The 11,429-nt window shown below is 40.2% G+C and overlaps 1 protein-coding gene across 1 annotated transcript in view; it reads left to right on the top strand.

Annotated features, from left to right (window-relative positions):
- Positions 1 to 633: 633 nt before the first annotated feature.
- The window catches only part of ERCC6L2 (ERCC excision repair 6 like 2), a 130,007-nt gene continuing 119,211 nt past the window's right edge, over positions 634 to 11,429 (top strand). Inside the window, exons 1-2 of the mRNA XM_055310556.1 lie at positions 634 to 1,062; positions 6,035 to 6,459. Of these exons, the coding sequence (XP_055166531.1) occupies positions 1,017 to 1,062; positions 6,035 to 6,459 (471 nt within the window). The 5' untranslated portion in view covers positions 634 to 1,016. The remainder of the gene's footprint in view (positions 1,063 to 6,034; positions 6,460 to 11,429) is intronic.

Genomic DNA, 11,429 nt, shown 5'->3' with positions numbered 1-11,429 from the left:
TGTAACGGGCGCAGAAACCACTTATGGAAGAATCGTATAAGGAAGGTCTGGAAAGGTATCAGATATCTACTAACCCGTGAGTAGTGTGTGCAGTTCTGGCGATGCTTTCACAAAAACAGCCCGTCACACAAATCGCCGTAACTGTCGATGGAACACAAAAAAAACTTTCAGTTCTCATTGTATTTTTACCTTTCTCTTCTACTTATGGCACGTATTGCTTATCTGCACTCGCAGACCTGATTTAGGACCGTGTGTTTGTGTGTGACCCCGAGAGCGCACGGTTGACCCAGCGTCCCGCGGGGGTCCTGCAGCGCCGGCTTCGGGAGGGTGGGGGTGGCGTCCCCCCGGACCGCGCTCGGGGGAGGAAGCACCCAAGAGCAGCCAGCGGGCCACCACCGCGGAAACGGGCTCCAGCCATAGGTCAGCCCTTAGAAGACCGCAGCTAGAGCACGCCGGAACGAGACTTAGGGTCTCTCTGCCTCCTCAAAACCCGCACCAGGCAAGCAGGCGAGATCAAACTTCGCGATACTTGCAACTGTCGAAGACATCGTGATACCGGTTTCCCGCGGTAAAGACGGCAGGAAGATGGCTCCGCCCACGTGAGCCGAGACTGTGTTATCGCGAGATGCCGGTGACAGTCCAGGAGGCTGATCTCGCGGGATATTCTGCGTCTGAGCTGAAAGTCGCGGGGGAAGGTAGCTGTAGGGCCAAGTCTGAGAGAGGGTGAGGGGTCCAATTGCTGGCTTGCTGTCCCACCCAGCGGAACGCGAGACGACTAGGTGAGCGCCGCCCTAGCAGCCTCACGGCGCTCTCCGCCCTGGACGCCGCCTCTCGGGCTCCCCTGGTGCTCCCCCTCGCCCGCTGGCGCCGCGCTTCCGGGGCGATGTACTCAGTGCTGCAGAAAGCGGCGTTGGACTCAGTCTTCTCGCCCTCCGCCTCCTCCGCCTCCTCCGCCTCCTCCGCCGCCGGTCGCGTTTGGTACGCCGCCAGGCTGCTCGGCCCCTCCCCCTGGCCAGATGGATCCTTCTGCCCCCAAGCTGCGCTCGGAAAACGCCGGCAAAGGTACACGCTCCGAGCGCGCCTCTCGGCCCACACGGCTGTCTTCACTGCGCTGGGTTGGACCCGTTCCTGCCCTTTCCGTTGGGGCTGGGGCTGGGGCTGGGGTTTTAAACCTGTGGCTCTGCTGAGTGACGGCTGGAGCCTGGGACCAGTAGCTCAGGAGTCAGTGTTGAGAACCTGGCCGAGGCAGACTGGATCCAGTGTGGCTCCGACAGCCACTTGCTGAGAAACTTTGGGCCATTTCCTCATCTGTAAAACTGAGGTCATTGTGATTACTGAATGAGATGGTTTATGCAAAGCACTTAGGTGACTCGGCTTCTGGTCCGTAGTAAGCACTCAGTAAATGTGTTTATTCTCTATCCTCGTATGCCCTAGTTCTTAGCGAAGGGGAGAAATTTGTTGTTATATGTGAATAAAGGTTGAGATATTCGGTTCACTTTATTTTATTACACAGAGAGTTTAGACTTCACCTTTAATGGGTCCTCAAGAGAGGGTTTAGGGGGGGTGTGGTTATCTGCCCCAAGCCAAATGGGATGCCTTCTTGCCCCCAAATTAATAACTTCCATCATTAAAAGTGACATAATAGAAACTGTCAGATATTGAGGACTTGTTTTGTGCCCAGCAATATGCTGATTGTTTATCTACATGCTTTTCTTGGAGGGAGGTATTGATCTCATCAAATAGATGAGGAACTCAGAGCTAAAGTTTAGAGAGGTTTATGTAACAAACGTCAACTCTGAAGATTAGGAATTGATGACACTACGATACAGGGATCACAAATGTAAATACCCATAGAAGCCTGGCAGGTAAAGTAAGTAGTAAAGCTGCTGAGTGGAGACTGTAGTGACTGCAGTGCTCATACGTCAGTTAAAAGAGGCAGGGCTCAGTTCCAGGGACTTGTTTACTCATGTGTGTATGGTACAGCATGGTCAGATATCTTGGTTCAAACTCAGGATCTGCCATTTTACCATGGGCCATATAACCATGGGCAAGTTGGTTAATCTTTATCTGTCTCACCATTTGTAACATGGAGCTAACAATATTACTTAAACAGAGTCCTGAAAGGATGGTGGTGAGTCTTAAATAAAGCACATGCTTGGCACATGTAAGTCTCCAAATGTTAGCTATATATAAATATTTGTTAGTCCTACAAGTATTTGAGTTTCAAACATTGTTCTAGGTGCCCAGGATATACCAGTGAACAAAGTAAGTCCCTGCCCAAAGGGAACTTACTAAGTTGAGATAAACATTAACAAATATTTCATATTTTTCTTTGAAAATGGAATAAAGTAGGGTAAAGGAAGAGTTACAGGGAGTGCTATTTTAGATTCAGTGTTCAGAGAAAACACTTCTGAGGAGATGCCATTGGAGGAGAGACCTGAATGAAGTAAAAGATCAGTCATTTGGGAGTTTAGAGAGAGTGTTCATGGAAGGAACAGAAAGCTCGGGGTCGTGGGTGGGAGCATGCTTGCCATGTTTGAGGAATAGCAAGGAGGCCAGTTTGGAATGCAGGAGGAAAGGAAACAGTTAAAGAGGACCCTCCATTCATCCCCACAAGAAATCCTCCCACTTTAAGCTATTTGTTCTAGAGTTTGGTACAGAGAGACTCCAGCCTTTGCTCAAACTTAACTGAATCTGTTTAGTTCTAGAAGAAACTAAGAAATCAGATAGATTTCCAAAAATTGTTGTGTGAAGCCCATAGGGGTTTTGCACATGCTGTGTGCTCAGAGATACTCTTCTTAGATCTTCCCTTTTAAATTATGCTTCTTCAACACTCCTTTTTCATAGTGCGTTGTTCTCATCTTCTGAAGCACTTATTACAATTTCGTGTTTGGGAACTTTTTAGCATCTGTCTCCCCTATTAGATATCCAGGATCTGTGAGATCAAGGATGTGTTTTTGTTAATAAATTCAGCACTTTATTGAGTGCCTACTGAGTGCTGGTGCTGGGAATAAAACTTGAAAAATGCATTTTCTTGGAAAGGAAATTACTCTCTAGTGGGAAAGACAGATAAAAACAAGTAAACAGGGACGCCTGGGTGGCTGGCTCAGCGTTGAGTGTCTGCCTTTGGCTCAGGGCCTGATCCTGGAATCCCAGGATGGAGTCCCATATTGGGCTCCCCGCAGGGAGCCTGCTTCTCCCTCTGCCTATGTCTCTGCCTCTCTCTGTGTCTCTCATGAATAAATAAATAAAATATTAAAAAAAAAGAACAAGTAGACATAGTCACTAAACATTGTGGTAAGAGTTATGGAGGCAGTAAAATACTGAGATACAGAATAAAAGGGTACCTTACTTTAAATAAGACGAGGAAATGACAAAAACAGCTGAGAGAACACCTGCTTAACATGTTTGAGTACAGGGAAAAATTGACAGATTAAGTTGGACAAGTAGGTTTTGGCAGATCATACTGGGGCTTATAGGCCAGTAAGGAGTTTGTACTTAATTCTTTATGCAGTAGATTAACTATTGGAAGATTTTAAATTAGAGATTTACCAATAATTTTTATTTTTATTATTTTCAAAGATTTATTTATTTATTTTAGAGAGAGAGTGCATGCAAGCAGGGGCCAGGGGAGAAAATCCTCAAGCAGATACTCCACAGAGCATAGAGTCTAGTGTAGGGCTTGATCCCAGGGTCCTGAGATCACCACTTGAGTCAAAATCAATAGTACAGTGCTTAACCTACTGAGACACCTAGGCACCCCAATGATTTATGTTTTTAAGTAGTATTGCTGCTATGTGTAAAACGGATTGTAGGGGGATAATAGTGGCATCTGAGAGAATGGTTAGAAGTTTATAGCCGTAATTTAAGAAGAAATCAAAGTTGGCATGCTTTAGGGCAGAGGACAGCAAACTAAGAGCCGGGGCCAAATCCAGCCTGACACTTGTAGATAAAGTTTTATTGGAACACACCCATGCCCATTTGTTTGTGTGTTCTCTGTCCCTACTTTTGTGTTATAAGGGTTAAGATATATAAGCTTGTATAAGATATATAAGATTGTATAGCCTGCAAGACTAAAGTAATAAATAACTAAAATTTGACTTTTTACTGAAAATGTTTGCCAACAGTTTAGAGAGGTGGTAGCATGATGGAGGAAAGTTATACATTTTGAGGTAGAACCAGCAAGACTTCCTGATGGGTTGGATGTAGGGAGTAATATAAAAAGAAGAATAAGGGCTGGTTAAAGATTTTCTACCATGAAAAGCTGACTAGATGATGATGCCATTTAATGAGATTTGGAAAGACTAGTGCTGATCAAAGTTTAATCATTATCATTTTTTGACATTTTTTTTTCCATTTTATACCTATTGTATGATACAGTATTTGATAGGTAGTGAGTGTTAAAACATATATGTTGAGGGACACCTGGGTGGCTCAGTGGTTGAGCGTCTGCCTTTGGCTCAGGGCATGACCCTGGGGTTCTGGGATCGAGTACCACATCGGGGACCCACAGGGAGCCTGGTTCTCCTGCCTGTGTCTCTGCCCCTCTCTCTGTGTCTCTCGTTAATAAATAAAGTCTTTTAAAAAAAAGCCATGTATGTTGGATAATAAACACACTAATGACTTAAGTCTTTAAAAATTGGAAGACGTTTTCTGGATAGGCAAACAAATCATGTGAAACAAAATTAGGGGTTACTTCAGGTTTTAAGGCTCAAATGGTACTTTTAATAGCATAATGAGTTATTCGTGCTTGAGAATATAGATATACTAGTCATATTATAATCACGAATGTTAAGGGCAGCCCGAGTGGCTCAGCGGTTTAGCACTGCCTTCTGCCCAGGACCTGATCCTGGGGACCCGGGATCGAGTCCCACGTGGGGCTCCCTGCATGGAGCCTACTTCTCCCTCTGCCTGTGTCTCTGCCTCTGTCTCTCTCTGTGTGTCTCTCATGAATAAATAAGTAAAGTCTTTAAAAAAAAAATCACGAATGTTATAAAAACCTAACGAGAAATCATCAGAAAGACCTAAGAAACTACCAGTGATCATCTGATCTCAATAAGAAATATATGAGAAATATAATTCTTAGTATTCTTTATATCTGTAGCTATACAATTCCTCTGGAACTCTTGCTATAAGAATTTCCATTTAGAAAATTATTTTTACTTAATTTCCTCTATTGGTATCTTTTAATTACACTAGTTGTATGCCCTAAAGATACTCCCTCCTCCTATTTTCTGAATAGAAAAAAAAATAGGAAGCTGTACAATTAATCACAGGACAAATACATAAATAGAGGTCAGACGTTTCAAAGAATGATAGAATTTTAGCACAAAGAGTTCTTAGAATTCATCTCTTTGTAAAGAACTGCAACACTTCAAGACATAGAAGGGAAAAAAGCCATTACAAAGCTGCCACTTGTCACTCTGGTTGAATTGGAGATTTCCTTGATTAGTTGTATACAAATCAAGCAACAGTTTAGAAGCAGCGATATTGACAATAAGAAGAAACAGCCGTTTCCAGAGAAAGGAGATGGGATAACTAAAAAAGCAGACAGGAGAATCACAAAAGCATTGCTGTCTAGAGGATTCTTAGTTTACTATATCATGAATAATATACATAATGTTCATGAATCATCATGAATATCTAAATTTGGTTCTCAACCCTGGCTGTGAATCAGAATGGTCCTTTGAATTCAACAATATCCACCAAACAAAGAAATAAAATCAGGTGCCCATGGCCCATATCCACTCAATCATAATTAGTAGAGGTAGTGCATGTATGAGGAGACTATGACATACAGCCAAGGTGAGAACCACTGGTAATAAATTATATACCCTTTATTTTGCTTGTGATAATAGAACACATGATAATATATTTTAGGTGGATATCTATACGTGTTATAATTTATCTTATTTCAGTAATTTGGAAAGGGTATTTGTGTGAGGTACATTTTTTTTTCTCATAGCAGTGGATAAATATGGGATTACTTTATAAGTTAAATTTGGAAATTTTATTTTCTTCTCTATTATTACAGACATATGGCATCCAGGAGAAAGATGTCTTGCGCCTTCTCCAGATAATGAGACACTTTGTGAAGCAAGCATAAAATCTATCATAGTGGATGAAAATGGGAAGTCATTTGCAATCGTCTTATATTCAGATTTTCAAGAAGGAAAAGTACCTCTTAAAAGACTTGAAGAAGTAAAATCTGTTAAAAATTGCTCCAGGAATTTTATATTTGATGATGAAGATTTGGAAAAACCTTGTTTCCCAGGCCGAAAATTTCCATCATCTGCTGTAGCTTTTCCATTATCTGCAGATGGAGACTCTATTCCTTATACTATTAACAGATATTTGAGAGACTACCAAAGGGAAGGAGCCCAGTTTCTCTATGCACACTTCATCCAAGGAAAAGGATGTATTCTTGGTGATGACATGGGACTTGGAAAAACCGTACAGGTATTTCTTTTAATTACTTTATGATTAAAATTCATGATAGCTATTTTATTATGTATGTGAGTGGATATACAAATCTCTGTTTGTACTCCCAACTCTTATAGTAGCTATTTTGTGTGTGTGTGTTTTTCTCACCCACTGATCAGGAAAGTCCTCAAAATCAGGATAGTGTGTAGTCATTATTTCGTCCTCAGCACTTATTTAGTATCTGTGGAATATCTTATTCAAAATAATGTTCTGGTATAACTTGGCTTGATTTTACCTTTGTAGCACTAGTACTAAGATATCAATAATTACTTAAAGTACTTTAACTTTCTTAGCAATACTGCAAAGAAGGAAAATGTTCTGACATCTATTAAGCTACATAGATAGCATGGTTAAATTGATTTCCTGCTGGCCTTTTGTGTATATTGTTTAGAGTTTATTATATTAGAAGTTTCTTAATCTGGGATTGCTGGATCACTAGGAGTTCCACTGGTGGACTTCAAAGAAGCTTCCTAACAATGTGTGCCAGAATTTGTATATTTATATGGTTTTCTTCAGAGAATGTGTATGTTAGTTATCTATTGTTGTATAATAAATTACTCCAAAATTTAGCAGCTTATGAGAGTATGCATTTATCATATCACAGTTCCTGTGCGTCTGGAATCCAGATACAGGTTAACTGGGTCCTCTGGCTCTGCCTCTCACAAGGCAGCAGTTGTCTCAAGGTTGGACTAGGGCAGGTTCCCTTTCTGGCCACATGGTTGTTAGCAGCATTCAGTTCCCTGTGGCTTGTTAGACTGAGGCTTCAGTTTCTTGTGGACTGTTGATTGGTGAAGGCCTCCCTTGGTTCCTTGCTACATGGGCCTGTTAATGGAGTTTCTTATGATATGGCAGCGTGCTTCATTAGGGAGAGCAAGTGAGAGGGCAAGAGAGAACACAAGTAGTAGGGAAGTCATGGTCTTTTGTAACCTAATCACAGGAGACAGCCTTCACTTTTGCCATATTTGCTTCTTTAGAAGCAAGTTGAGAGGTTCAACTCTTACTCAAGGGGGGGAGATTAAGCAAGGCTGTGTATACCAACAGGTAGGGATTATTGGGAGCCCTGTCAGAAGCTGCTTGTCACAAAGGTTTGCAATTTAAAAGATTAGAGTTAAAACTAGACTTTATATTATATAGTCACTCTGGATTTTCAGGAGTGTTTGTCAAGTTTTTTATTAAATCCTTCTGTGTTTCCTTCATTATAATTAAACTTAAGCTATTTTATTCTTTATGACACCTCCACTGTTAATGGAACTCAAAGGTAAGTGAAAAAACATTTTTTTAAAAAGATTTTGTTTATTTATTCATGAGAGACACAGAAGCAGAGACATAGAGGAAGAAGCAGTATCCTTATGGGGAGCCCAATGGAGGACTCAATCCCAGGACCCCTGGGATCATGACCTGAGCCAAAGGCAAGATGCTCAACCACTGAGTCACGCAGGTGTCCCACTAAGTGAAAAATTAATTTTAGCATTAAAAATAGTCTAGGGGTGCCTGAGGGGCACAGGGGGTAAAGGGTCATACTCTTGGTTTCAGCTGAGGTCATGATCTCAGGGTTGTGAGATCCAGCCCTGTGCCCAGCTCGGAGTCTGCCTCTGTCCCTCTACCTGCTCACGTGTGTGTGCACTCTCTCTCTCTAATAAATAAATAAAATCTTTAAAAAAAATAGTCTAATAATGCAGTTATGTGTAAAGCTCTGATGTAAAAGGCTAGAGTAAAAAAACAAGTCTTCAATAATCATAGTGTACCACCATTAGCCATACCATTTGTCTCTTTAAGCCCAGGCATTGCACATAGTTCTAGGCTTGCACGTTGAGGGTGATAAATAAACACATTTACTTTCTCAGAAGAATAAATGGCAAAAATAAAGAAAGGAGCGTTTAGGAAATTATCTGTGACCAAGGTATATGGATGAATACTAGATGAAAATAAATAATAAAGCCCTTCTGCCATTGTCTTTACATATAGTTTTATTGTTTTTGCCTGTGCTAGATTGTCCTTTGCCACACTTCTTTGACTAGCCAACACCTGTTAATCTGCAAAATCAGAAACATGAAGGTGCTACAAAAAGTGACCTTTTTGGGAACAGTTGGGAATCTCCTCCCACTAAGACTACTAAAAACAATTCAAATTCTTATGCATGTATGTATAAGGCTCAAATTTAGCCTTCATCTCTGAAGTCCATTTTATAAAGGAATTCCCTTTATTTTATGATGTATATTTTTAAAGTGATTTTACCTCATAATTTTATATTACCTGATACACCAAAATCATTGGAAGGTTTTCAATTATGTTATGAATGTGCTTTGAAAATCTTGAGGGCTTATCTTCTGAAGATTAGGACATAGTTTCTATGCTAGTTGTGATACTTAGCTGGATTTTTCTAATCCTTGGAGATCTATATCTCTGGTTATTATTCTTATAGCTCAGAGAATAATTTCTACATAAATAGGAAGCTTGGGAGATCATTTAAGATGGAACTTTTATAAATACAATGACTAAACCATTTGAAGAAATGTGGACAATAGTTAATGAGTTTAGTAGATTTTCAAAATACAGTAGAATTAGGTGAAAATGGTCTATGAAAATTTACTATTGGCATTTATTACCATTGGCGTTCACCATTTGGACTGCAGTATAATCTTATTCATTTTCCCCCTTTTTTCTGATGTCATCCCTTAAGTTTTCCCCTTCTCACATTCTAACATGGCCATAATAAAAATGTGGTTATGTACCAAATAAAGTTTGCTTCCCTCATTTCAAATTTTAAAATAAGTTAATTTAGGGAATCCCTGGGTGGCTTGGCGGTTTAGCGCCTCCCTTTGGCCCAGGGCGCAATCCTGGAGTCCCGGGATCGAGTCCCGTGTCGGGCTTCCAGCATGGAGCCTGCTTCTCCCTCCTCCTGTGTCTCTGCCTCTCTCTCTCTCTCTCTCTCTCTCTCTCTCTCTCTATCATAAATGAATAAATAAATTTAAAAAAATAATTTAATATTTTATATTCTTTAAGGGATGAGGATTTTAAAAGTGCACTTGATCTAGTGACATTGGAAATTATTGGTATCTTGAACAAGAGCTATTTTACTGGAATTAGGGTGGGGGCACAAGCCAGATAAAATAGGTGAAGGCATAGATATGAGAAGTATGTTTACCTCTTTAAGAAATGTGGCTTTGAGGGACACCTGGGTGGCTCAGCGGTTGGGCATCTGTCTTTGGCTCAGGGCATGATCCTGGAGTCCCGGGATCAAGTCCCACATCGGGCTCTCTGCATGGAGCCTGCTTCTCCCTCTGCTTGTGTCTCTGCCTCTCTCTCTGTGTCTCTCATGAATGGGTAAATAAAAATCTTTAAAAAAAAAAGATTTAAAAGAAATGTGGCTTTGAAAGGAACAAAAGTGAGCTAGTAGTAGCTAAAGGAAGATTTTGAAGCAGTTTCTTTTTTGTTTGTAACATTTGGGAATAGGAGGAACTTAAATATTTTTTAAGTGAATAGGAAGGATCTAGCTGCTTAAGAAGGAGCAGTTGAAATTACAACATAAATATAAACATGCATGCGTATATATCATATATGCAGGCCCATGAATACACAGACATAAATAAATGTGCAAAAAATGGAATCACTACTCTTAAAAACTGATTTTTCTCCAAGATCTTATTATAAAACTTTTCAAACATATATAAGAGTTGGAAGAATTGTACAATGAATAAATACCTTTATATCTACCATCTAGATTCTTTCAACATATCATTATACTTGGCTGTGTCACTTACCTATCCATCCATCAAGCTATGTTTTGTTGCATTTTAAAATAGCAGACGTTAGTATATCCTATCCCCAAATACTTGAGAATATGTGTCATTAGGTAGTATTTATTTATAATTCTTTTTTTCATTTTGAAGTAAAAATTACAATGATATGCACAAATCTTAAGTGTATTCACCATTCCATGAGTTTTGACCAGTACATATTTCTGTGTAAGCTAAATAAACCATTTCCAGATATAGAATGTTAACTCAAGAAAAGATCATTATGGGAAGCCCAGGTAGCTTAGCGGTTTAGTGCCGCCTTCAGCCCGGGCCGTGATCCTGGAGGCCCAGGATCGAGTCCCACATTGGGCTCCCTGCATGGAGCCTGCTTCTCCCTCTGCCCGTGTCTCTGCTTCTCTCTGTGTGTGTCTCTCATGAATAAATAAATAAAATCTAAAAAAAAAGAGAAAAGATCATTCTATTTCTTCCTGGTCTTCCCACCATCCCCAAGAGGCAATCACTGTTGTGCTTTTTTAATATCATAGATTAGTTTTGCCTTTTCATATAAATAGGATCATACATGCACTCTGTGTAAGACTTCTTTTGAGACTCATCTCTGTTACTGATTGCATAAGTAGTTTGTTCCTTTTTATTGCTGAGTAGTATTCCATTATATAGATGCTGCATTTTGTTTATCCATCCTCCTGCTAATGGACACCTGAGCGGTTTCCATTTTTTAGTTTTTATAAATAAAACTGTTAAGAACTCGAACAATCTTTTGTGTATTTTTATTGAGTCAATAATTAGGAATGGAATTGCTTAGTCATAAACTGATGTGTGCTTAGTTGTATAAGAAATTGCCAAATCTTTTCCAAAGTGTTTGTACCATTCTTCATTCTTGACAAAAATGTATGAAATTATGGTTGCTCCATATTCTGACAAAATTTGATTTTGTCAATTTTACTAGTTTTAGCAGACTTGTTGGTTGTAGGTGTATATAAATGTTTGTATATTTATGTACTTTTTATTCATGAGAGAGGCAGAGACATAGGCAGAGGGAGAAGCAGGCTCCCTGCAGGGATCCTGATGTGGTACTTGATCAGGATCCCAGGATCGTGACCGGAGCCAAAGGCAGATGCTCAACCACTGAGCCACTCAGGAATCCCTTGTTGATGTACTTTTTAAAGGTATAATTGATACACAGTTAAG

The sequence above is a fragment of the Nyctereutes procyonoides genome, unplaced genomic scaffold, assembly GCF_905146905.1.
Source record: "Nyctereutes procyonoides isolate TBG_1078 unplaced genomic scaffold, NYPRO_anot_genome, whole genome shotgun sequence".
NCBI lineage: Eukaryota > Metazoa > Chordata > Mammalia > Carnivora > Canidae > Nyctereutes > Nyctereutes procyonoides.
Note: the sequence above shows the minus strand (reverse complement) of the source record. Positions and strands in the feature narration are given on the sequence as shown.